The sequence below is a fragment of the Battus philenor genome, unplaced genomic scaffold, assembly GCF_028537555.1.
Source record: "Battus philenor isolate CCGP_79_NKW_IND1 unplaced genomic scaffold, ilBatPhil1.0.hap1 SCAF_2, whole genome shotgun sequence".
NCBI classification, from domain to species: domain Eukaryota; kingdom Metazoa; phylum Arthropoda; class Insecta; order Lepidoptera; family Papilionidae; genus Battus; species Battus philenor.
This window is the reverse complement of record NW_027181682.1, coordinates 12,727,339-12,751,141: the sequence shown is the minus strand read 5'-3', so window position 1 is coordinate 12,751,141 and position 23,803 is coordinate 12,727,339. Positions and strand designations below refer to the sequence as shown.

At 31.2% G+C, this 23,803-nt stretch overlaps 4 protein-coding genes across 5 annotated transcripts in view; all 4 read left to right on the top strand.

The window, feature by feature from the left end:
• Positions 1 to 294: 294 nt before the first annotated feature.
• On the top strand, positions 295 to 6,742 carry LOC137922080 (nuclear pore complex protein Nup93-like). Its single transcript, XM_068764935.1, has 15 exons — positions 295 to 633; positions 1,135 to 1,315; positions 1,449 to 1,751; positions 2,068 to 2,210; positions 2,377 to 2,610; positions 2,679 to 2,820; positions 2,903 to 3,071; positions 3,356 to 3,461; positions 3,567 to 3,652; positions 3,896 to 4,022; positions 4,095 to 4,260; positions 4,683 to 4,763; positions 4,996 to 5,235; positions 5,576 to 5,770; positions 6,467 to 6,742. Exons 1-15 carry the CDS (start codon positions 464 to 466, stop codon positions 6,584 to 6,586), a joined length of 2,463 nt encoding a protein of 820 aa, XP_068621036.1. The 5' UTR covers positions 295 to 463; the 3' UTR covers positions 6,587 to 6,742.
• Positions 6,743 to 10,271: 3,529 nt separating this feature from the next.
• On the top strand, positions 10,272 to 12,549 carry LOC137922404 (uncharacterized). The gene is made up of 5 exons (XM_068765386.1): positions 10,272 to 10,645; positions 11,185 to 11,253; positions 11,912 to 12,068; positions 12,204 to 12,357; positions 12,463 to 12,549. The coding sequence occupies exons 3-5, from the start codon at positions 11,951 to 11,953 to the stop codon at positions 12,497 to 12,499; spliced, it is 309 nt and encodes a 102-aa protein (XP_068621487.1). The 5' UTR covers positions 10,272 to 10,645; positions 11,185 to 11,253; positions 11,912 to 11,950; the 3' UTR covers positions 12,500 to 12,549.
• A 435-nt stretch (positions 12,550 to 12,984) lies between these two features.
• Positions 12,985 to 18,083, top strand: l(2)37Cd (general transcription factor IIIC subunit l(2)37Cd). Its single transcript, XM_068765267.1, has 8 exons — positions 12,985 to 13,172; positions 13,427 to 13,634; positions 13,876 to 13,984; positions 14,225 to 14,513; positions 15,158 to 15,368; positions 15,966 to 16,141; positions 16,830 to 17,012; positions 17,966 to 18,083. The coding sequence occupies exons 1-8, from the start codon at positions 13,062 to 13,064 to the stop codon at positions 18,065 to 18,067; spliced, it is 1,389 nt and encodes a 462-aa protein (XP_068621368.1). The 5' UTR covers positions 12,985 to 13,061; the 3' UTR covers positions 18,068 to 18,083.
• A 1,625-nt stretch (positions 18,084 to 19,708) lies between these two features.
• Positions 19,709 to 23,803, top strand: part of LOC137921985 (clavesin-1) — a 28,373-nt gene continuing 24,278 nt past the window's right edge. Inside the window, exons 1-2 of one of the 2 annotated variants that reach the window (XM_068764794.1) lie at positions 19,709 to 19,819; positions 22,543 to 22,800. In XM_068764794.1, coding sequence (XP_068620895.1) covers positions 22,573 to 22,800 — 228 coding nt within the window. In that variant the 5' untranslated portion in view covers positions 19,709 to 19,819; positions 22,543 to 22,572. Of the gene's footprint in view, positions 19,820 to 19,857; positions 19,965 to 22,542; positions 22,801 to 23,803 lie in introns of those variants that run through there. The other variant, XM_068764795.1, reaches the window with a different exon arrangement.

The following is a 23,803-nucleotide window of genomic DNA, read 5'->3' as shown; positions in this document are numbered from 1 at the left end:
GATTTGATGAAGCTTACGAAATGTTTGACCGACGCGGAACGTGTTACGTGAACGTGTTGATAGTGCAGTGTCCACAGTTTAAAATATATCCATAATAATGTACTCCTGGGGCGCAATTTCAATACAAAATATTTAATCTTTTTAAATATTTTGTCCTTTGGGTCGTAACTCTCATTCTGTCCAAATAATTTTACTATGGCGAGCTAAGACTGAACACAATAATAATCTGTTCCGCACTTATGCTAATGACACTGACAGTATTTTCTTCAAAATTCAACAGTTGTTTGTGGTATTTCTAACTTAAACGTTGTTACGCGCGCTTTGAATTTTTTGAATATTTAGAAATCAAATAAAGTAATTTTACACGAAATATAATGCGCTTCGTTTTTGTATTTATTTAATCTAGTCCTACAAAGCCTTTTTACAAAAAGTTCTTATATTTGTGTATAACCTAATCGACGATATGGCGGACGACGATTTTAGCAAGTTATTACAACAAGCTGAACAATTAACAACAGAAATAGAAGGAAATGAAGAGCTTCCAAGAGTAGAAAGATCTTTGGGTCAAGTTTTGGAAGCATCTCATGAATTATATTCGAGAGTTATTCAATCCGGAGCTAACGATATTCAGGCGTAAGTATTTTTTTGACTAGCTTCAACATTACAAGTGGTACGTTGTTAATACCTCCTGTGGAGTGAAATATACCTAGGTAGTAACTGGATAAGAAACATTAGTAGTGTCTATTTTTGAACAGTTAACTGTTAGATTGGTGGTTACAGTTTTATGTATAGCTGTTTAGGCTTACGGCTATCTCGCCTTCTATTAGTTTTATAAATATAATATATAATCAGAAATGTTCTAAAGATACAAATTGATTTATTTAAAACTTATGAATGAATTTTGTCCAGATCACTGTATGTTCAAAGTTTTTGAATAAATATTGTTTCTATTATTTTGTTTGCCAAGACGATTTTTTGCTTAACAATCTTGCAAAATAAGTTTAGTTATAAAGTGATAAGATGAAATTGATGGCTAAAAGTAATATGGGTTTATGTAGAGCATTTTACTTCTAATAACTAAGTGAAATCAAAGACATTTACTTGGTACTGTACATGTTTATATTTATATTACAGACATCTTCTCTTTGGATCAAAAGGAATAGATCTTCAACAAATATCACAAAAGTTGGAGACCCTGAGCTCTAAGCGCACTTTTGAACCTCTTCAACCAATTGCTGACTCTGATGTAGAAAGCTTTTTGAAGAACGAAAGGGAAAATGCTATTTTATCTCTCATTGATGAAGTCAATAAAAATGTAGGTTGTGTAATGTGTTGATAATTCTTAGTAAAAAACAAAGTCTTGGTTTATCTGTAGAATTAGAGTAGACAAATTTAAATATGGAATTTGCCTACCTTAGTATTTAACGATGAAAAACTTAAATTTTCAGTCTTTGCAAACAACAGAAGACCAAAAATGGGAGCACATGCTTTCAGAATGGAACAAAGAGAAATCAAAACTAATGAATGCTATGATAGGTCCATCACAAAATTGGTTGGATCTTAAGAGGACACCCGAACCACCGAGTATAGCAGATGCACCGAAAAAATTTGGTCATTCTATGCTTGACAACATAGAGGCGGCTTATGCTCATCAGGTTCATCAATATAATAAACTGGTGTTCCAAGGTTCTAAGTCTAGAACTGTGTTGCATCAGAAGTTTGGTCAAGTTGCAGAGGATCTGAATGATATGGTAATATGGTTATAACTATTGAGTTTAAACATGCAATGAACACAAATATGTATATAATTGTTTTCAAACCTATACTGAAGTTTTGCACTTTCCTAGTCCAATATTATAAATTTGTCAGTGTCACTTTCAGCATTGTATGTTGTATCATGATCTCTAAATATATGCTATTAGCATCAAGAATTTACAGTAGAATGTTATTATTCAATATTTCAAACTTATTATTTTTTCATTTTGCAGACATTAGTTAATAAATTGTTAGCATTTTAATAAACATACTAACTTTAAAATTTTAATCAAGTAAAAATATGTTTCATAGAAAGTAAGAGAAATGTGGGAAATCATAAAGACAATGGCAAATATCCCAGCTCTTGTTCGGGATGAAGATCCACTTAAAGCAAGGGGAAATCCGGCTATCCAGCAGTCTTTAATAGCACAAGGAAAGAAATATTTAGAAAAGAGGTATAATAACATCATAATTTTTTTTACAAAAAAAAACAATGTGGAAAATATTTCGTTTAACCATTTTACAACATTCTTGAAGCAGTTGAATTTCAAATGATATAATTGTAATTTACTTTTTATTGTTGAGAGATTGTTTAATAATGATTATTACAATTTTTTAAAGGTACAAACAATATATGAGTGACGTAGTACGTGCAAACCCTGCAGCTGCTATGAGAGGTGGTGAGCCTGGCACTTATCCATTAGTAAGAGGATTTGTGGGGCTTCGCTTTCAAGGACAGAATAGCCAGGGCTTAGCCGATGGTGTTATAGATGACCGGCCCCTTTGGCCAATGATATATTATTGTCTCCGAAGTGGAGATGCCATTGCAGCCCTTCATTGTTTATGTAAAGCTGGGTAAGGGATAGTGATAATGGTTCTTGATGAGTTTTAATATATTATAACCATCTCCATATTTCTTTTAGACGTGATCATGAAGAATTTATATCTGCTCTTGAGGAACATATTAGAAGCCCTGAGAAAGCTCTCAGTGATAAATTGCAGACAGCAATAAATTTCCAATACAGAATTCAAGTTCGGAACTCTACTGATCCATATAAAAGAGCTGTATGTATGACAAATGTAATTTTTTGCAGATACTTCTAAATAATTTAGTAAAATAATAAAATAAATTGTTTATCTATTTTAGGTATATTGTATCATTGGCTCTTGTGATGTCAGTGATGAACATTCAGAAGTCGCCCGTACTGCTGATGATTATCTTTGGTTGAAACTGTCTATTATAAAGTCACGTCCAAACAATGAACCAGAACCTTTTACCTATTCTGATCTACAAAAACTGATTTTAGAAGAATATGGTATGATATTTTAGTAAAATTTGTGCATTCTCAAGATATGGCAATCACCAATCTGGGTGATAAAAATTAATGTTTAGCTGTTCTTAAAATATTAAAAATGACATGAACATGCATTTGTAGAACAAGAAAAGTTACAAAATGTGTTTTTCTTATAAAACACAAAATTGTAGTTAAAGACAAAAATTCTGTGTTAATATTTCGACACAAATTTGTTAATTATTTAAGCATATTATTACCAATAGCAATATATAAATATAGTTAATATTTTTGAATAAAATTTACAGGAGAAACTCATTACCATGCATATGAAAAACCATTGGTTTATTTCCAAGTGCTCACATTAACTGGCCAATTTGAACCTGCAATAGAATTTCTGTCCCGTATACCAAGGTTAGTTACGGTTAACATATTTCAAAAAATGGATAATATATATATTTGTCGTACTTAAATAATTTTTCTGCAAAAATTTTAAAGTCAAAATCAATTTGTATTTAGGTATCAAGTTCATGGAGTCCATATGGCTTTAGCTCTTCATGATGTTAACATGTTGGGTACACCAAGAAATGTCCAAGCACCTTTATGTAAGTATTACTATTTATTCATATTTTTTAAAAAAAAAGGTTGTGTTGTGGTCACATTTTCAATAATGTTTAAAGGTTGTTGACTGCCCACTTATTTTTTCCAATTGTTTAAAAAAATCACATTTCTTACGTTAACCTCTCATAGTAGTTATTTTTTATTTGTTTTACCTGTTTTCTTGATATATCTTTTTTATTTACAATAAAGAGTAAATTAAGAAATAAGTTATAAATTCTCTGTTTTAGTATCTGTCGACACAGATGATCCAAACCCACTGCGTAGATTAAATCTGGCAAGATTGTTACTACTCTATGTCAGAAAGTTTGAACTCTCTGATCCTTCAGATGCTTTACATTATTATTTTTTCCTCAGGTAAGTCAAATAAATGTAATTTATTAATTTTTTTTTAATCAATAACTTATAACAAAATTGTTTATTTTTTAGAAACCTGAAGGATCCAAGTGGGAAAAACTTATTTATGTGTTGCTGTACTGATCTCGCTTTAGAAAGTAGGGATTATGAATTATTGTTTGGCAGAATGGATCCTGTGACAGGATTGTGCAGTCCTGGTTTATTAGATCAATTTAATAATCCCCATATAGACAGTAAGGTAATTAAAAATAGATGTTAATGGCACTAGACTCAATAGAAATTTTTTACATAGAGAAAGTTTTCACATATATACATCTAAAGCATTCTTTATAAATAGATATGAGCTTAAATCAATTACACTCATCATATATTTTATTGTTATAGTTTAACTTTGGTTCAGTAAACATATCCAAATATGCTTTATTAGATAATTTTAAACATTGTGACATTCATGAAACAATTTTTTTTAATAAAGGTTTTAGAAAAAAATTGCTTCATAGGTGAAACAGTTGTTAGCATATAGGTCATGAGATACAGGTGAGAAAGATATTATTTTAACAAAAATAGACAAATACATGTTAGTTTTGTGGTATATATATGTAACTACTTTATTTATTTCATTTAACAGTAACTATATAACATTACGAAAAAAAATTTTAGGTCATTGCTCTTAATGTAGCAGAACAATTGGTTAATAAAGGACTTTTTGAAGATGCAATCACAGTTTATGATATTGCCGGGGTAAGTAAATTGTTTTACTTGTAAACAAAATATTAATATACAGATTTAAAATAATCAACTATTATATTATTATAATTTTGATATTATTAACATTAAATAAGGAATGTAATAAAAAATACTATCCTAACAAGTCTTATTAATGTAATAAAAAAAATAATAATTGTAAGCAAAATAACTGGTGTATTTCCCTTTCTTTTTCAAAATATGTGTTTTTTTTTTTGTTTGATTTCAGAATATGGAGAAGGTACTGGAACTGTTCTGCGTTTTATTAGCTCAGGTGGTGAACAGTGGCGGCGGCGCTACTGGGTTAAGGCAACGTTTGTCTTTACTAGCAGAACACGTATCAACGCGTTTGCGCTATGCCGATACTACCGCATTACCGGCTGCGCTGATGGAGGCATACACTAAACTGTGCAAACTCATGACGTTCTTTGATCAATTCCACAACGAGAACTACGAAGGAGCTCTTGAGGTTAGTATCTTGTATTGTAAACAGATCTAAAAATAAGCTCTCTGAAATGGTAGTAATGTTAGCCGGGTAATAGCAACCAATCAAGTCGAGTTTCGGCCCTCGGACAACTTTGGGTCATAATGATAAATGGGTATTAACGACGAGTACCAAAGCTTAGATACCTTTGATGTGGCTCTAGAGCCTAGTCATTCCATAGAACAGAAGCTCCTTAGCAAGATTTGGAGGTTCGCCACTTAAGTTCACATTTCAATGCTGGGTAGATATGAATCATCATCTGATTGAATATTCAATAATTGATTAAACGTTATTATTGCATTATTTTTTGTTTATTCCTGTTCAGACACTACGAGAATGTGAGCTAGTGCCTCTGAATGCTAGTGAGTTGGAGGCGCGCGTGTCGATGTCTCGGTCCGCCCGCGGAGAGTTGCTTCGTAGCCTGCCAGCTGTGTTGCGCGCCGTTTGCACAATCTTACTGGCTCAGCGGCAACGTTTGCGTACGGCGCATGCACATAACGTGCCAGCTCACACCAATAAGGTATTATTACATGTTATTTCATTGAAATGTTAGATCACCATAATATCAGTTATTAACGATAAGACTGGTGAGAAGCATCCAGCGTTTTCCCTTAACTTTAACAAGTTCATAAGTCCGTCTGGAAGTTCGACATTCTATGCTGAATTTCTTGGTCCGTAATCTCGGTTCTCGGACATTAAGGTTGCCACTTCAACATGCCAGTCCATTGGGCTATGTCGGTTACTTTTATTCACAGATGTCCTCATTCTTGATATAATCTTGTAGGAAAAAACCGAGCATAGCCCTCTCCATGGCTTGTTGAGATAGGTATTGTAGCTTGGTGAGTTTACCAATGAGGCCTAAAGTAAGAAACTATGTTTCTATGCTGTAATATGTAACTGGTAAAGCAATAGTTTAAAATGAATAAAAGCCACAAAATGATTTTTGTCTTAAAAAGTAATATTTTATTTATCTCTAAACATAAAACATTTACTTTAGTAATAGACATCACAGACTCTTTTCATAAACCATTAGTTTTTTTTATAATATAAAAATATGATAACAAACTGTTCAAACATTTTGTATATAAATTTCGACATGTTCATCTATGATTTTTCTACAGGGTTATTGTACTCTATATTGTATTGCGGTACTTTAAACAAATATATTGCCTAACGAGTTTTATTAATCTAACAAAATAATTTACCTTTTTTCCAGCAAATTGAATGGCTGCGGGAACAGGCAGAGGTTTTGAATACATTTGCAGGCAATATCGCCTACAGAATGCCAGGAGATACTTATAGCCAATTAGCCCAAATGCAAATATTAATGCATTAGTAATGTAGATCCTTAACATTAATTATGTGTATGTTAATAATAATGAATATTTTGAGTAAAACTGTTTTATTTTTTCCTTGTATATACATTGTAATACATTTTTTATGAATGTTGTCATATTTCCACACCTATGAATAAGCCATTCATCATCTGATACTTTAGTTATACCATTTGGTAAATGTATTTCTTTATCAAAGTCTGGTGTAACTTTTGGTACTATACCATATACAATATGCTTTAATGTACAGACTGCGAAGCACAGCACATGCATTTATTATTTAGTCAGCCAGTTGTGGACTATAATATATGGTCTTTTTTTAACCCTTTTAGTGCTGGGCGAAAAAGAGATGCCTATGCGAAAATAGCCGGCCGAATTTCGGAGTTTTAGTAGAGTTTGGGAAAATGCACATAAGAACCAACCTACAAACAATATTCACATGATTCAAAAAGCAATGTATTAAGGATAAAATAGAGTACAAAACAATGATACTAGTTTTATTTTACTCATTAAAAAACATATAAATAACAAAGTTATAATTATATATAAAAATAATAAAAGTTAAGTTCTCTCTTACAAAACGTATTTGCATATACAAAAAGTGTTCTTTTCATCATAATTTTATATGGAACAATTATTATGAAGTGTATACTTTGCAATTACAATGTATTTTGTAACATTAGAAACGATATCACATAACAAAAAATAAAGATAACTCGAAGGTACATGGTGAGGGCGGATTATCTCTTAGGAGATATGTTATTGTTATACCTAATATAACATTGCTGAAAGCATAACATTGCTTCAAGTAGTTGTTTATGTAAAACGCTCTCGACAAGGTCGGATAAGGGCCCAACGCCACAGCGATTGACGCCGCAGCTCGCATGTCGCCTGAGCGGCCACCAACAGTGTTTATGTTACAATCCGATACCTCCAAGCGATAAGAAAAAGGCCTTGTCTACAAAGAGTTCTAACGAAAAATTATTTTTTTAATTCTCTCATGACGAAATTAGATCATTTATAACGTATTACTAATTTATTTCGACGTAGAGCGAAAAAAAGCGCATAGGTAAAGCGTTACGAGGCGCGGGCCGGTATATCGGCTCTGGCACTTTTCGCAAGTGTAGCAGGAGCCGTTATATCGGCACCCGGCACTAAAAGGGTTAAAGTATTATGATGAAAAAGATTTTACTGAGACTCGTGATTTCCTAGAGTTGTATGTAATATTGGTGTCATTAAATAGCTCTTTGTTGATAAATGTTGTCTCCTAGTAATGAAATATGGGTTATAGTTCTTAAATAAAATTAGATATATAAGTTTTTTAATACAGAAATATTTTTTATTATTTTATTATATAAACTAACATACTGGACAATCATCAAAGTGCCTTTTGTATGATTAATCAGGAGTAAAAAATATTTTAATTTCCAATGGCCAAGAGTTCTTTTACTTTGTGCATGTATTGAATATTGACCTCTTCTATAATAGAAAGCCTTTTGTCCTCTTTTAGGTAAACAATTTTAACATAAGTACCATCTATTCATCCATTAGCTTCAGGAAAATGAGATTTTTTATAAAATCTATTACAAATTATGTGTTATACAAAATAAGCATTTATTTTAAAACAACAATGACTAGACAATCATGTAATGATAACTTACATGGCCCAATTAAAACATTAGTTTATTAATATATAGTAAATTACTGTGTTAAAAATGTAATGTTTTGTTATTTTGAGAAATGAGTTCATGAATTTCTTTAAGAAGCCATAGCCTAATTCTATATTACATGTAATAAGTAAAGAAAAATTAACGTAGTGTCAGTGAATCTGTTATAAAAAACATACAAAAGTTAAAAAGGTTGAATATTTTTGTATATATTGGTTAAAAAAGTTGCTACCTCTATAATATTTTATTAATATGTTTAAGCAGTTTTAAAAAATCTATGTATAAACTAATAGTACTAATGGGGATCTAATATTTGCAATAAATGTATCTATTTTGCATTTAAACCGATAAAGCTTTTTCTATAAAGCTTTATTTCACCCTCGTTTGACCTGTTCATGATGTATCATTGATGATAGAAAAAGTATCCAGTCATCTAGTTATTGTTAAGTCATTCAACATAGTTTTTAATAATTCTGCTTACAGATTTTTGCCAAATTTTTAGGTATTTTTATTTGGTGTAAACCAGAGTTCCCCAAACTTTTTTGTGTCGTAGACCCCTTGCCAATTTTTTCCGTGTTGGGTAGACCCTCTACTTACCTGATATTGATTTCCTGTAAATTTCTAACTGTAGTGAAGTTTAGTGTTAAAAACTTAAAGTAAAAACACATGTTAATTTATACATAAATTAATTGATTTTAAATTAAAACTACTTAAAATAAAATTTTGTATCTGTTATGTAACATTAAATAAACAATAAATAAAATAACATAAGCAATAAGTCAATATTTTAGTGAGAAGTTAATCTTAAATCTCCTCGGCTAATGATGTCCTGCCTGTTTCTTTTTTTCATTAGGAGATTGGTAACAGCCCTGAACCCCCTTTCCACTAGGTATGACGAGACTGGAGACTGCGACTCTCAAGTTTTCAGTTCAAAATGTATCGCGACCACAAAGCGAATACCAACATCCTACAACTTACACAATTTTCTAAACATATATAATAAAATTTTTACTTCATAGGTACTTTTAAAAAATAATGTAAATGTTTTAATATTATAAGATAGTATGATGTAAGTAAATAGGAACTATCAGTGTATGTGTTGAGATCCACTATCTTCGACCCCCATTTTCATTTCATGGACCCCCAAATTTTTTTTTGTTGACGTAGACTCCGTGCAGGTTGGCATAGACCCCTAGGGGTCGATATAGACCACTGGTGTAAACCAATGTTAATGAAAGATAATTAACATTACCAGGAAAAAATTACAATAAATAGAGACAAGATTTTATTGTTAAAACTTCATTTCTATTCGTTATTATCTCTTGCGCAAATGGTGTTCCATTAGATTGCTTAGTTTCAGGTACGACGGATTCTAATTTCTAACAACTGGTGGAATAAATATAATTAACACCAATTTTTTCAACAGATAAATTCACACATTTTGGCAAATCTTAAATATTGGCGTAATTTATCTTTTACAGCAATGCCTCGCATATAAATTTTAAATAATGTATTCATTACGAATTTTGGGCCAAAATGTATTACTTTATATAAAGATATAAACATTCATTCTTACACATTGTGTAAGAAAAACAAATATTTGATTATTTGTAAATAAAGACAATAGATTAAAGAAAGTGCCATTTTATGTTTTTAAAAACGTATGCATCGTCGTAAAGAATTATTAAAAGGATGAAGAGTTTCGTTCAACCAGATGCCTGAACTTTTAAACTTTGTTAAAAAATCAATTTTTACGATATATGTAAAAGGCAATAAAAATGAAAGATAGGTGATTATGTACGGCAGGTTTTTCAAAGTAATTATATCACTTACTCCAGTTTAAGATTATCATTTGAAATCTGTCAAGCAAAATAGTATGTATGTATTTTAAGCCTAAACATAATAGTCAACAAGTAAATCTATATTTTACACAGTCAATTGTTTTCTAACACCATAGTGAATCGAGTGTAATGACACTGACAATGATATTTATATTGTTCCAAAACAGCAAAGATCAAAACTTAACCAAAACATTGATGTATTTCCTTAAATTACTTATAATGATATAATGAACTTCATATTGATGAACATAAATTCTATTAAGTCGAAAAATAATATATAATTTATACATTTGGTCCCTTCATTAAACCCCACTTTTTTGACAAATCCAGCAACTGACACAATATTATCATGGAACGGCGAAAACCAAGTCCTGAGCAATTAAGTATGCTTTTACATTTTCTAGAGGAAGATAAAGAGTTGGCAATTGGCAAATTCACAGGCTTAGAAGGTAATATAAGGCAAACAAATGCTTGGATAAAAATAACAGAAAAATTAAATGCAAACTCGGATTTCGGCTCTGGAGCCATAAAAACTCCCGATAAGTAGCAACAGGTTTGTGTACAAGTATTTGTAAATGATTTTATTTTTTTAATTTGGCTGTTCTTGTGTTACAAATTTTTGAAAGTCCTTTTACCTAAATATTGTTTGCAGACATGGAGAGACTGGAAATCAAATGTTAAGAAAAAAGCATTTAAAATACGAAAAATCTTTTTACACCTGGATGTAATATTATTACTCAGCTTACAGAGGCAGAGGAAAAAATTTTGAGATTGATATGTACCGATACTGCAGTGTTTGGTCTAACAGGGATAACAGAAACTGCTATTTCAAGTAATCTTATGGTAAGATTCCTGTTGATTATATCAACATAATAAATGTTTGCTGTGCCACATAAGACTAATTTTTAGTACAAACAGAAGTTAATGCTAGAAATTTTTTTAACCCAAATATGATGTGTGATTCCGCACATGAGGAGATGAAGAATTGATTTGATTAATGTTGATATCCATATAATCTTCCATGGATAGTGCACATTGTAATATGTTTAAAAATCATTTCACATTAATAAAATATGAAAAAACAATTTTTAGGCCTCTGCACAAACAAATGGACATATCAGTGATGATTTGTGCAATTCGGAACCTTCTACTAGTGGCTTGGTAAGGTTGTAATATGTTACCCTTTATATTTATGCAAGATACATTTTAAATTGGAGTTTGTAAAGATTGTTAACAATAACTTTTGATGATAACCTGACAAAATCTGATGAAATGATTATTATTTACTAAACAATCATTGACAATGCAAACTTTGCTAGCATCAAATTATCAGATTTTAAGGAGTTTATTAGTTTTAGTATCACACAAAATAAGAATGTGTTTTGATATGGAGTTGCAAACATACCATTGTTTTTCTTTTGGTTTATTTGGTACAACTAAGCCAATTTACTTCCCCTTTATTGAGGGAAAATTATTTAACATTGTTTTATTTACATCTAACATATATAATAATAATTCTCAAATAAACTAAAATAGTAGGGAGAATTAAATAATTTCTGGAATGAAATAAATAAGACGTGTATCTAAAAATATGCATAATATTCTTTTTTTACTTTGATTGCCAATGCCTTTGCTATATCCCAATAATTGCTTGGTTTTTGATAACATAAAATTTTTATATTTGTTTTGAGTTCCAGATTAATAATTTCATATGATTGAGTCTATAACCTTGGCTGAGATTTTATTTTTCATTTGCAATTAAAAGACTAATTAATCAAGTAAAATAATAGTCAAGATTTGGTACGTTGATTTGTTGTAGAAATGGACATCAGACCAACATAATTTTTCTCAATCTGAAATGGAAATGCGATTAGAAGATGAACTAAGTAATGAAATAGAAGCAAGCCTGCATTCGAATGAAATTACATCTGCAGCTAGCTCTGAAAAACCACTATGGAAAAGAGGACAACCAGTTAGTGAGTATATAAATCTATATTTTATATATTTGCATTAAATAGTACATAATGAGAATCTAATGTTGCAAATTGCTAATACTTAAGTCTCATTGTGTATAATTTAATAATTAAAATGATGTGACTATATTATTTCAGGGCTTGTTCATGACAGACTGTTAAACTTAGAAGAAGAAAGAATTAGAATAGAGAAACAAAAGTTGCTTGAAAAGAAAAGATGTAATAATATAAGAATAAAAATGGAAAAAGACAGGCTTGAAATTGAAAGACAAAGAAACGTACTGTTGGAAAAGTAAGAAATGCTTGTTGGAGCAATTTTATAGTTATTTTTTGACATTTTTGAAGCTAATGACGAATTTTCAAAGCAAAAGTTTATTAAAAATAAAATATGTTTCAGGTTATTGGTTTCAGTTGAAGCAGTTGTACAGCGATAACTAAATTTGAATAAATGTCTATTTTTAAGGTTTTTACTGGGTCTTGTAATTATAAGTGATACTAAATAATAACAATATTAAGACTTTATTGTTATTATTGTTTACATTTTAATTCAATATTTTTTTCCGCATATCTAATCTTGACATTACGATTTATTAGATTCCATGAATATTATAAAATGAACATATAATTAAAATTTATCTACTGAAAAAATACCGCTTCGAAAATACACTGCTATATTTGTTACTCTTTTATTGACACTGAGTGTAGTGTTTTCATCGAATTTGTGGTTTTTAAAATTCTGTACAACATCTTGATGATTCTTATACTGTTGCTATAGTATTTACAAACAAATAAGATTCCAGTATTATTATCCAGTAATTTTAATGGGGATACTTATCACTTGTCATGCATAGTATTATGTAAATAAACTCTTAATACTGAATTATTTCGTTTAAAGATAACTTGGCAACACTAAAGTCTATTGTTGTTTTGACTTTTAAATGTTTGTAGGTTAAGAATTTGTTTTCATATCGTATATTTTGATTATAACGTGTAAAAATGGATTCTAGCAATTTAAGCCGAGATTTAGTATGTGTATTATTTCCTAGTATTGTTAAAAATGAAGACAAAGCAGTGCAATGCTTAGGAGGTCCAAGAGGAATTTCACAGGTTAGTGATTTTTAATATTTTATATGAATTCCTAGTGTCTGCCATCTAAATATCAGAAGTAATACCATTACCATTATTACAATTATCAGGTTGTATCATAACGGTAATTGTTTGTTTATTAAATTATTTTAAAATTTTGAGTTAATTTTCCTTATTGATGTCTACATACTTTTCATTTTATAAATCTGTCTCTCTTAAGCAGCCTTGGTTCTTTAAATATGTTATAGATATATGTAATTATTTTTTCATTGCAGGCCTATTCACAACCAACTAAAAAGCGCTTAGGATTAAGTTTTCAGCCTGAAAATCCTTTTGTAAAGAAAACATTTGCAGATTGCAAAAAAACATCTGGAGTTTTACTCAAAGTTAAAATCAAGAAAGTAAATATTGATGGAAAAATATCAAAACAAGTTACTTCCACATCGCTTCTTGGTTCTGTCAAGATAATGTATAAATTTGAAGGTTTTAATTATTTTTATTCCATTTCAATGATTTTTATTTAACCCTTTCTATTTATAACACAATGACATTATTGTTATGAAATTATATTTGTATCTCAAAAAAGTAGTCTTTGGGTCTGGACAGGCTCAAGGTGCATTCAGGTGGCAGGAAATAGAAGAATTTTTTTATTATTTATATTTGATTAAGATTTCATTACAAAAATTTAGAATATTGTGTTAAATTTTTATTGTGGTTCTTTCAGCAATGTGTGATTTTCAATATTTACCAGTAAGTAGTGAGGGAGCCCAACAGCCTCAATGTCTATTGGAAAAGATTGTACCTTCTGGTGTAGATACATTTGACTTTTTGTTGTAAGTTGACCTTATTCCGATAAAATATTAATCAGTTTTACATTTACCTTTTGACAATTACACAAATTAAATTAAATTCATTAATGACTTTTAACATTTCAAAAATAATATTCTATGGTCCATCCATTTATTATGCATATTTTGTGATAGTTTCAGACTTTTTTAAGTATACAAATTATTATACTATTTAAAGTATACATATTTAAGTAAATTGTAAATAAAAGACAATTTTTTTTAAAGGAAACCTTCTCCATTGTTTATTGTTCCATCAAATTTCACAAGATTTGATAAGCCCATAAACTATAACTACACCGACAAAAAGTTACCTGGTAAGGAAAAGGATATTTATGATGATCATGACAATATCCATCATAGAGTGAGGACTGAACGTGGAACACCATTTACAAGATACACATTTAATTTGGTGGATGATCTAGCATCTGAACCCAATGCTTATTATGTTAAACAAATGGATATTAAAAAGACATTGTACCCACCGTTGGAGCAAGAATATCAAACAGTACAAAAGGTTATTCTTTTTTTCACTGTAATTCTTTTTTTGACTTGGCTTACTCCGCTGCCCAAGTGGCATTGCAGAATCCATGGGTGCCAGAGGGCCCATAATATGCTCGAGAGCGGGGAAGGCTTGGCATGGGTTGCTACATACTGTAACTTTACCGGATTTTACTTGTTATACAACAGTTCTTTTTATGTGAATGTATATTCCATCTGTTATGAAATGTTGGTTAAAATTAGATTCGGAATTTTCTTAATGATGATTCCTAGTAGAAGAGAATTAATAATATTTTCAAAGTGGTGCCAAAGAGAGTGTTTGTACTTATACATATAGAAATCAATTAATAATATAATAAGTATAGTGTAATAATAATATAGTATAGTTAATGGTAATAAGTAAGATCCAAAATAAATGTAATGCATAACCTATATTTATATTAGAGAGTTTAGAAATTTGCTGTTGATAGGAATATCCTGAGTGGAGGTCAGCTAATAACAGCTTCCACATGCAGGGGTAGTTGAGGCGATATTCATTGAGTATGTGCAGTGAGTGGGAGATGGTTGTTATAGAAAAATTTATTTATTACATTGCTTAAGATTTACATAAAAAATCATTTTAGAAATTTGTTAAACTAAAGGATTTTTCTTCCTTTTTAGTTATTTGAAGAAAGGCCAATTTGGTCACTGAATCTTATCAAGTTTCACACTAAAATAAGACTTTCTTCTTTGAAAATCATAATGCCTTGCCTGGCAATATACATGAAGGATGGACCTTGGAGGATGTTGTGGGTTAGATTTGGCTACGACCCCAGGAAGGAGCCTGGTGCAAGAATTTATCAAACTCTAGATTTCAGGTTAAGACATACAGGTAAACTAACTTAAAATATTTCTGAAATGAACTATTAACTTTTTTTTAACTGGTACTAAATTTTTTCTAGTATTTGTGTTATTATCACACACATATGGTATATAAAATATGGCACTCTTCAAGAAAAATTATGATACTCTCGTTCTATACTTGTCATGTATATTTGGGAGCAGTAGTAACCTGGGGGTAATGATTGGTTTTTGATTGTCTGTCTGCTTAGCCGTACCCAGTAACCTATAGTCAAGAGCTGTCAATCTCACAGTGACCTGTTGACGATATACTTTAGAACGCAATGGCTGATTATCACATACAGATTGTTTGTTTCATAATCATCATCATCATCATTACAATGTCAGGATGTTCACTGCTGAACATAGCCTCCCTAACAAATTTTTAATATGATCGGTTTGAATGGAGTTGCAATATGGCGTGTTTCAACGTTTCGATGAACCTAAAAAGGTCGTATTCCCACCTTGAAGGCGGAAGTCTTACGCTACATGCCATTCCATGGTTTACTCTCTAGAACCCTGAAGCATATTAAGTCTCTTCAGAAGCAATATATAACTGATTCTTCAATATTAATTTAAAATATTTTAGCTGGTGTGCACTCAATGGTGATGACGCGGGATAAAGTAGTTCATTATAAGAAGGCGGTACGAGTGCGACAGCTACGTAGCGAACGCGACGAGCCGCAGCCGCCCGATGACGTCAGCGAGGGCGCGGTGCGCTTTCGACCGGGTATGGCACCATCACAGCGACAAATATTCTACCAGGTAAGTTTAACCATTTGGGATGTTCTTTCCTGATGTACACTTCTGTAGCAGCGTACTTTTCATCTGACTCCACAGTCAATTGTATGGACATCTACACAGAAAAAAATTTCCTCACGAATGACCAGACAATAGTAACAGCTTCGCTGGCAGATCCTGTCTATCCTCGTCGACTTATTTCTTACCGTGCTCGCGATGCATACAAGTTAGATTTTCTCCTGTATACAATAGAAGTGTTAATGCGGTTTCTTTCGCCACTACATTTCAGCCTTAACGTTTTCCAGTGGTGATAATGTTAACTTAATCAGTTCGTTTGATAATAGCAACCAATGGACTCGACTTCAGGACTACTGGATATTTTCCAAACTGGAAAGCTAAACGGATTTTGAGTGACAACCCTTACTTAGGGCTCCTCCCTCTCTGGGGCCATTGCTAGTTTGTCAATGGAGCGTCCACCTAACGGACTTAATAGATTGGCTACTTCCTAGGTTTATTATAACGGACCACACTAAGGTTCTTGAGGGATCCTCCGAGCTTGTTACATTGTAGATTCAAGTCGCGTCCCAACTATACTATTGGGGATCTCAGGAAAGCCCATGTGCAGCGGTGTCCGTCCAATGGCTGAAATGGTATGCAAAATATGGTATGGTGAATGGTCGAATTTATTAACATAATAAATACATTCTTGTAGTATTGCGACGTAGATCTGCCGGAAGTAGAAGAGATACTAGCCGCGGAACCGCCGTCAGGCTATATGTGCCACGAAAAGCGGGGCTGGTTACCGCCAAATACCGATCACATCTGTAGAGATCACATCTTCCGCTACGTTAAGCAGACTTTACTTGCCACACACAATGCAGACTTAAAGTTGGAAGTAAGTTGCAATTAATGTATTCTTTTTAATGTTTAAGGCGTTTTGTATTGCAATAAAACGAATATTTATTTAGTAATGAAAAAATAATCTTAGTCCTCAAAACTTATATAAAAACCTTTTTCAAGTAGTTATATATGGAGATTGAATATTTATCAAATTTAAGGTTAGTTTCTTATGTATCATCCTTTGAATTTTTTTTCACGAACATGTGTTTGTGCGAGTACGACGTAAAACTGTTAGTAGGTACAGACCGCGTAAATAGTTTTTTTTTTTATTTATCTGTTAAACACTCATTAAAGCCGCATCCATTCTTTCTTTGCTAAAATCACTTTTGGGAACTAAGGATCCTATTATTTGATATCTGGTTGTATATTTGACACTTTAATATGTAATGGTGATATGGTGGTATTCTAAAAATTCTACTTTGAATTCTGGTTTAAAAAGACTTCAAAGATTTGAATGTACAGCTTATTTGTCAGCAAAAACTTAAAAGCTTTTACGCCTATTTCCAATCATCTTATATGAAGTAACCACTTGATACACCTGAACCTCTGTTGGAATCCGACAGACCAACAACTTCAAAAAATACAAAGTCTGCGGGAATAGATAGTAAATAAACGCTTTTTAATATTACATTATTAAACTGTTATTAATTATTTTTGAAACTATACATTCACCTCTGTGAGTTTTTACATTTATAAGATGTCCAATATTTCTGTTTAACAAAGTAGATTAAAATAGTTTTTAAATACAAATTTCGGCGCATCTATAGTTATCACTTTGTAATTATTTAATTTTCATTTACCCCGTTTAAAATCGAATGCAAACGATGCCCGTGTTTAATTTTTATTGTATGTGATAATTTTTTAAGTATAATTTCATATAATGTTGATACTACCAGCGTGAAAATGTAAAAGAATCATTTATTAAATTTTATTTGATTTATTTTACAGCAAGGAAGCTTGGGAAGTAGCGACGAAGACTCTAATTCCGATGACGACGAAACGAGTATTCCGGCGAATGAAACCGACGACGTATTATCAACTAATCAATAAATATTATATATTTATACTTTTTGTTTAATTTCTACAACCTATTTTTGTACCGCTGTTGTGACAACAGATAATAAAAGAAAAAAAATGTTACGATATGTTATCTGTTCTCGTCATTGCCGTTCATAATCGTTGTTATCTCTTTAAGGGACTTTACTGTCACTTTATGATTTTTAAAATCGTACTAGAGGTACGCAATAATATTTTTTAAAAAAGACGGTTTGTTGGATGTGTCTAACAGAAAGATCCGGACGGAACGGACTCTAGTTTTCCAAATTCAAAAATTTATGTACAACACATGATGGATTACATCTTTTAGATGTCTACCACATGTTCGTATCATAAATGCCGCAAACCTGAAACGAACACGCGAAAAAACTGCGGGACTATATATATATATATATACATATATTCTCACAAACATTGACATTATATTAAATCTACCAAAGGATTTGTTAACTCGATAAAGTCGAATCTTAAGTACACAAAATTTGTTTTTATTTATGATACTTATATTGTGTATGATGATGGTTTAGAGACCTAATCGAATAAAGAAAATTCAAAGTTTTGAATATTGATTTCCCTTTTGCCTAGATTTTTTAATCTTATCCATAATTAATGTAAGCAAGGTCATCATCGGCGCATTCATATAAATTCCTTTATCAATAATTTCTTAATTTATTGGAGGTCTTTGTTTTTTTCCATTGTCTAATAAATAGGTTTAGGCACCGATTAGGCATTATTAATAAAAAAGCTTCGCATAATGCTAGCGAAGAAAGTTTTATTTTCTGTACATATGAAAGAATATTTAATCGCTTCTTCCATAGCATGACAGTTGTTTTTGGGACATTTCATCATTTGGGTTTGAATTTCTATGAAAAATATTAAGTAAACATTTATATTTATATTCGTTGATCCCGATAAATTTGCTAATGGAAATAATTGAGTAAATGGCAAAAAAGTACCACCGAAATTATTGTACCGCGCCTTAGGTATGCACGCCGCGGGACGGGGACGTTTTCAACCGGTCTCTTAGAAATCTACGGAGGAGACATATCCAGCAGTTGACGTCCCACGGTTGAAATGATGACAATGAAGTCGGTCTAGAGGTTAAACAACTGTATCATAAATACTCATAAGGAACTTTATGGTCAATTTTGTGCTCTGCCGGTCTATATTGTTTACTCTAAATGAGTATTAAGCATAATCATAATAACAACCAAAGAGTTAACAAAGGATTAGATATGTAGAAGGTTATTTATGAAAAGACGTGATTTTGAATTTACAAATTAAAGTTACATTCGATGTGTATTTACTTGTTGCTTGTGGGTTTCTTAGATGAGCCTTTTGCTTTGAGCGGTCTGTAAAAAAATGAAATTGTTTAGAAATTAACACCTAGTTTATTTTTAATCTGTAACAGAGTGTTGAATTGCTTTAATTGTTTACACAAACGGTCCTACTAATATGACGATGAGTAAAGCTTCGGTAACCATGACCGGCTTTTTGTTCTAAAACACAGAGTCAAAAGTCCGTTTTTGGAATTGTATTGTTTACTCGTACTATCTGAATTTCCGCCCCTCTTCGACCTTTTGGAGCAGGCGCCAACGGTTCTCGGGGGCACAAAGCGGCTCTTATCGCTCGCGTATATAACCGCGCCGGCGATGCGCGGGCGCACACTTGCTTCAATCTCTCACCGTTGCACTATCGATTTCCCGCCCTTTTGTTTCCACCGGCGCGCGAGTTTTCGCGAGTGAGGTTAGTGGGTGATTTTTCATTAAATTCGTTTCACAAGAATCTGGAGCGTAGATATACCAGTTTATAATTTGTGTCTCGTATGTTGCAATAATTGACTATCGTTTGTTTTATGCAACTTTCCTCTTTGTTTTTGAATTTACTACTGGTACGTAATCCACAGAAATAATATCTAGTTCAGATAATATTTGCTTTTTGTTATAACAAGTTCTTTAGTTTTTTTAACTGCCATTTTAAATAATCGATTTATTAAAATACTTAAATGCATTTATAAATCTAATATCATTATTTTTTTTGCAACAACTCTACTTGACAATATAAAAAATAATATAATGTTGTAACTTTTGGAGTTATTAATTACCAGTATTTTTATCTTTCATAAGATTAATGAAAATTTGAACATCGTTTGAAATTTTTATGCATAACCATAATTTTTGTGTTATTAAAATTATCTGTTTCATCAACCTAAAATTAATTGTGATAAAATTTAAGTGATTAATATAACAGTAACAAAGGATAATATATATAGAAGGTTATTAGTAAAAAGATGTAATTTGAAAATTTTGATATAAAATATATTCGACGTGCTCTGACTTGTCGCTTCGGGCTAGAATACATGACGTATTTTTAAATAAATAAATGTAAAAGTATTACATATACAAGAACAGGAGAATAGATATAAGAAAAAAATGTTTATAATAATCAGCGTATTATACATTCAACTTTATCAGTGCGAACTTATTGATAAAGTTCGGAATAAACACGTATGTACATACGTACATATACAAAGGGGTCAGCGTTTTATTTGGAGCAAATGAAATATAATCGCAATGCTCGTGCAGGGTTGATTGAACTAATAGATATAAACATTGTTTTGTCTATTCATCACCTTTTACTTTACAATTACTTTTCTGTTCTGTAATTATATTTTTGAGCTTGGATTACAAAGTTTTTAGCATAAGTAAGGTATGGTAAACTTTAAAAGTATTATAACAGAGAATTGAGGGATTTTTAACTGAAACTTAATCTTTGCGGGTTTTTTGTATTATAGCTATTTTCAAGACGTTTTATTATTTTTGTTCATGTATAGTCACTATAATTTTTTAAACATAGTGCGCATTTGTTAAAAGTGGTAATAATTTATCAATTTAACTGTACATCGTCCATTGGCTATGTAGGCCTTTACTATACTACGAAAAAAAATTATAATTCGTTTTTGGCTTTAAGTTTTTTAATTATATATAATTATACATTCATTCAAGTAATACCTATACTAAAAGGCTATATAAGGGCTACTAAAAGGCTGTATAAGGGCTACTGAAAGGCTTCTTTTAAAATATAAAATTAGAAATTCATTCTTAGCTGTCGTCTAAACGGCGACGATTTCATACATTTTCCCACCAAAAATGATAACTCTTAAAGTTCTCATCAGATCATACAAATTATGCTGAATGTGGATTAGATGCAGAGTGGATAGATCGCTATTTATACTAATGCTATACTATATTAAATAGTAATGATATGCATTAGTATGTGCGGTGGTAGCCCAGTATTAGAGGACTACAATTTTATATAATTTCTACTATATTCCTGCAATAAAATTTTATATAATTTCTGGAAAATTCCTTCTGGAATTCCTGGAATACAATTTTATATAATTTCTACTATATGTATCAATTATACAGAGGATGAGCAACAGCGACCTCTGCGTACCAAAATACCAAACGTTAAAAAAAATCGTAAATAGCCGCCTGCTAATCGTGGCGATTATGGTATATCCCCCATAGAAATCTTTGAAGCCTGTGCTTTGCAGTGGGCGTCTATGCTCTGAAACAACTAGAATGCATTGGTTTAAATAGCGAGAGAGAAAGAAATGTATTTAAGATGTATGACTACATACATCTTAAATATATATCTTTATAACTGTAGACTAAACTATGTAACAGACAAACAACTAATAAATCAATTCATAAGTGTCGCGCTAATAACGTCTTTATTTCATAAGTTTAATAACTAAAATAGACATTTTTCTTTTGCAAATAATTTACCTTAAACTAATTATAGTTTTTTTTCTAACATATTCAAACTGTTTATTTAATAACACTTTGTAACGAAAGTGTTCATTATTAAAATTGTAAGCGCGTACTTAAATTTTTATATTTGGTGACAATGAAGAGATCAAAATTGTATAGCAATAGTTACTGAAAGTTCTATTGTTAATTAATAAACAATAATAAAGTATATTTATGAGAGAATACTAAGTATATTAAGTATCCGTCATCGTCCTATAGTCCCAAAACATTAGACGGAGTAGCTATTACGCCAAAGATAACATAAAACGTTTTTTGTTAAAGTTTGGTGCCACGATAATAATAGAATAGAGGCATGTTGCCCAGCGGTTAAAATTGGTTATGCGTTTGTTTGCAATCGTAAAATAAATGTCTAATTTCTTTTACGCAAGCGTCTTAAAGCTATTGAAGATCTAAATATTATTTACTTCTTAATAAATTCAATTCTATAATAAATATGTGTGCCTAAGACCCGTTTCCGGCCTTTGGGCCTAATAATAAGAACTTTGTTAAGGCTGGAATCTGTAAATGCTAATAAGGCAAATAATGACTATTGGGTAATTAAAATTGTACAAATTTTTGATATCAACAAAGGCCGAAACAGAAAATTTAAAATAAAGGTTTTCATTTATATGTATTGCTTTGTCTTCCTTGCAGACGGCGCTGAAGATATAAGAATACGTCAAAATGAGTAACAGCGAGTTCAAGTTAGAGCGCAATGTGGAGTTGTCGGAAGAAACCAAGGCCATCGCGGAAAAAGAACTCCGTGAGACTCCAGAGAGGGTTCGAGAGGCCTTGGAACGGCTAAGAGAACTCCTCAAGGAAAACAAAGATATTTATTTTGGTGACGATGACGAACTTCTTACAATTTTCCTGCGCCCTTGCAAATGGTACCCGGAAAGCGCTTTGGCACTCGTAAGTACATTTTCTATTTAACACATAGTTACCGAAAGTGAGTCGAAGTTATTATCTATCGCAGATAAAGATATTACTTTTTATGATGAATAAAAAAATATATATCTCAATGTTGAATAATAGAATATTTATTTTTCGTATATATTTAAACTTTCCCAGTTTTCTATTATTCAATGTTCCTCAATTCAGAGACCATTTTTGGTCTAGGTCGCGTTTTTTTTGACAAATCTTAATTAAAGCGCTCAAAATAATTTTATTATACGTTACTATATATACTAACTTCGTAGCAGATATGTGCAATCAAGTTCTTGCAACTCGAATGAATCAGTTAATAATAAAATAAACACGATATATTCTTTGATTTTTGGTAACAAGAAAAAAATCTTTATTGTTTTTTTCGTGGTATCTGTCATCATTTATTGTAGCTATCTTGTGAAAATTTTTTGAGACGTTTTAATGTATTTTTTGAACAACTAATAGACATTTTAAATTTAATTCTAATCTTAAATTGAAGCCTACTTGTTTTTGATTTTGTAGTAAATGTTTGCCCACTTGATATACTGTAGCTATTTATGTTCTTATTGAGAGTACTCGAGATTAGCACCGTATCAGTACAGACAAGAAAGGTTTGTTGATATCAACAGGCCAATTGCTTACCGACTTGTTAACAAATTTTTTGTCACTTTCTTTACATATCTTTCATTGTTAACTCGTTCTTTTTGTTACGCTGTTCGCCTGTTTTAGTTTCTTCTATTTTGGTGCGGTAAAGCGCTAAAAGCACCCATCCTAGACCTGTTTCGAGTAACTAAGCCACAGATTTTACTTAGTAATCTCGTCTTGGGCTGTTAGATTTTTCATTTCCCCGGATTGTGCATTCATATTTGTAAATTAGTTCATTTGTTATATTTATTGCATATTTTATTATTCAACAAGCAATCCATGTAATTTTGGCATAAATAAGGGACAGTTATAGCAGATTATATAATTTGTTTTGTTATATTGA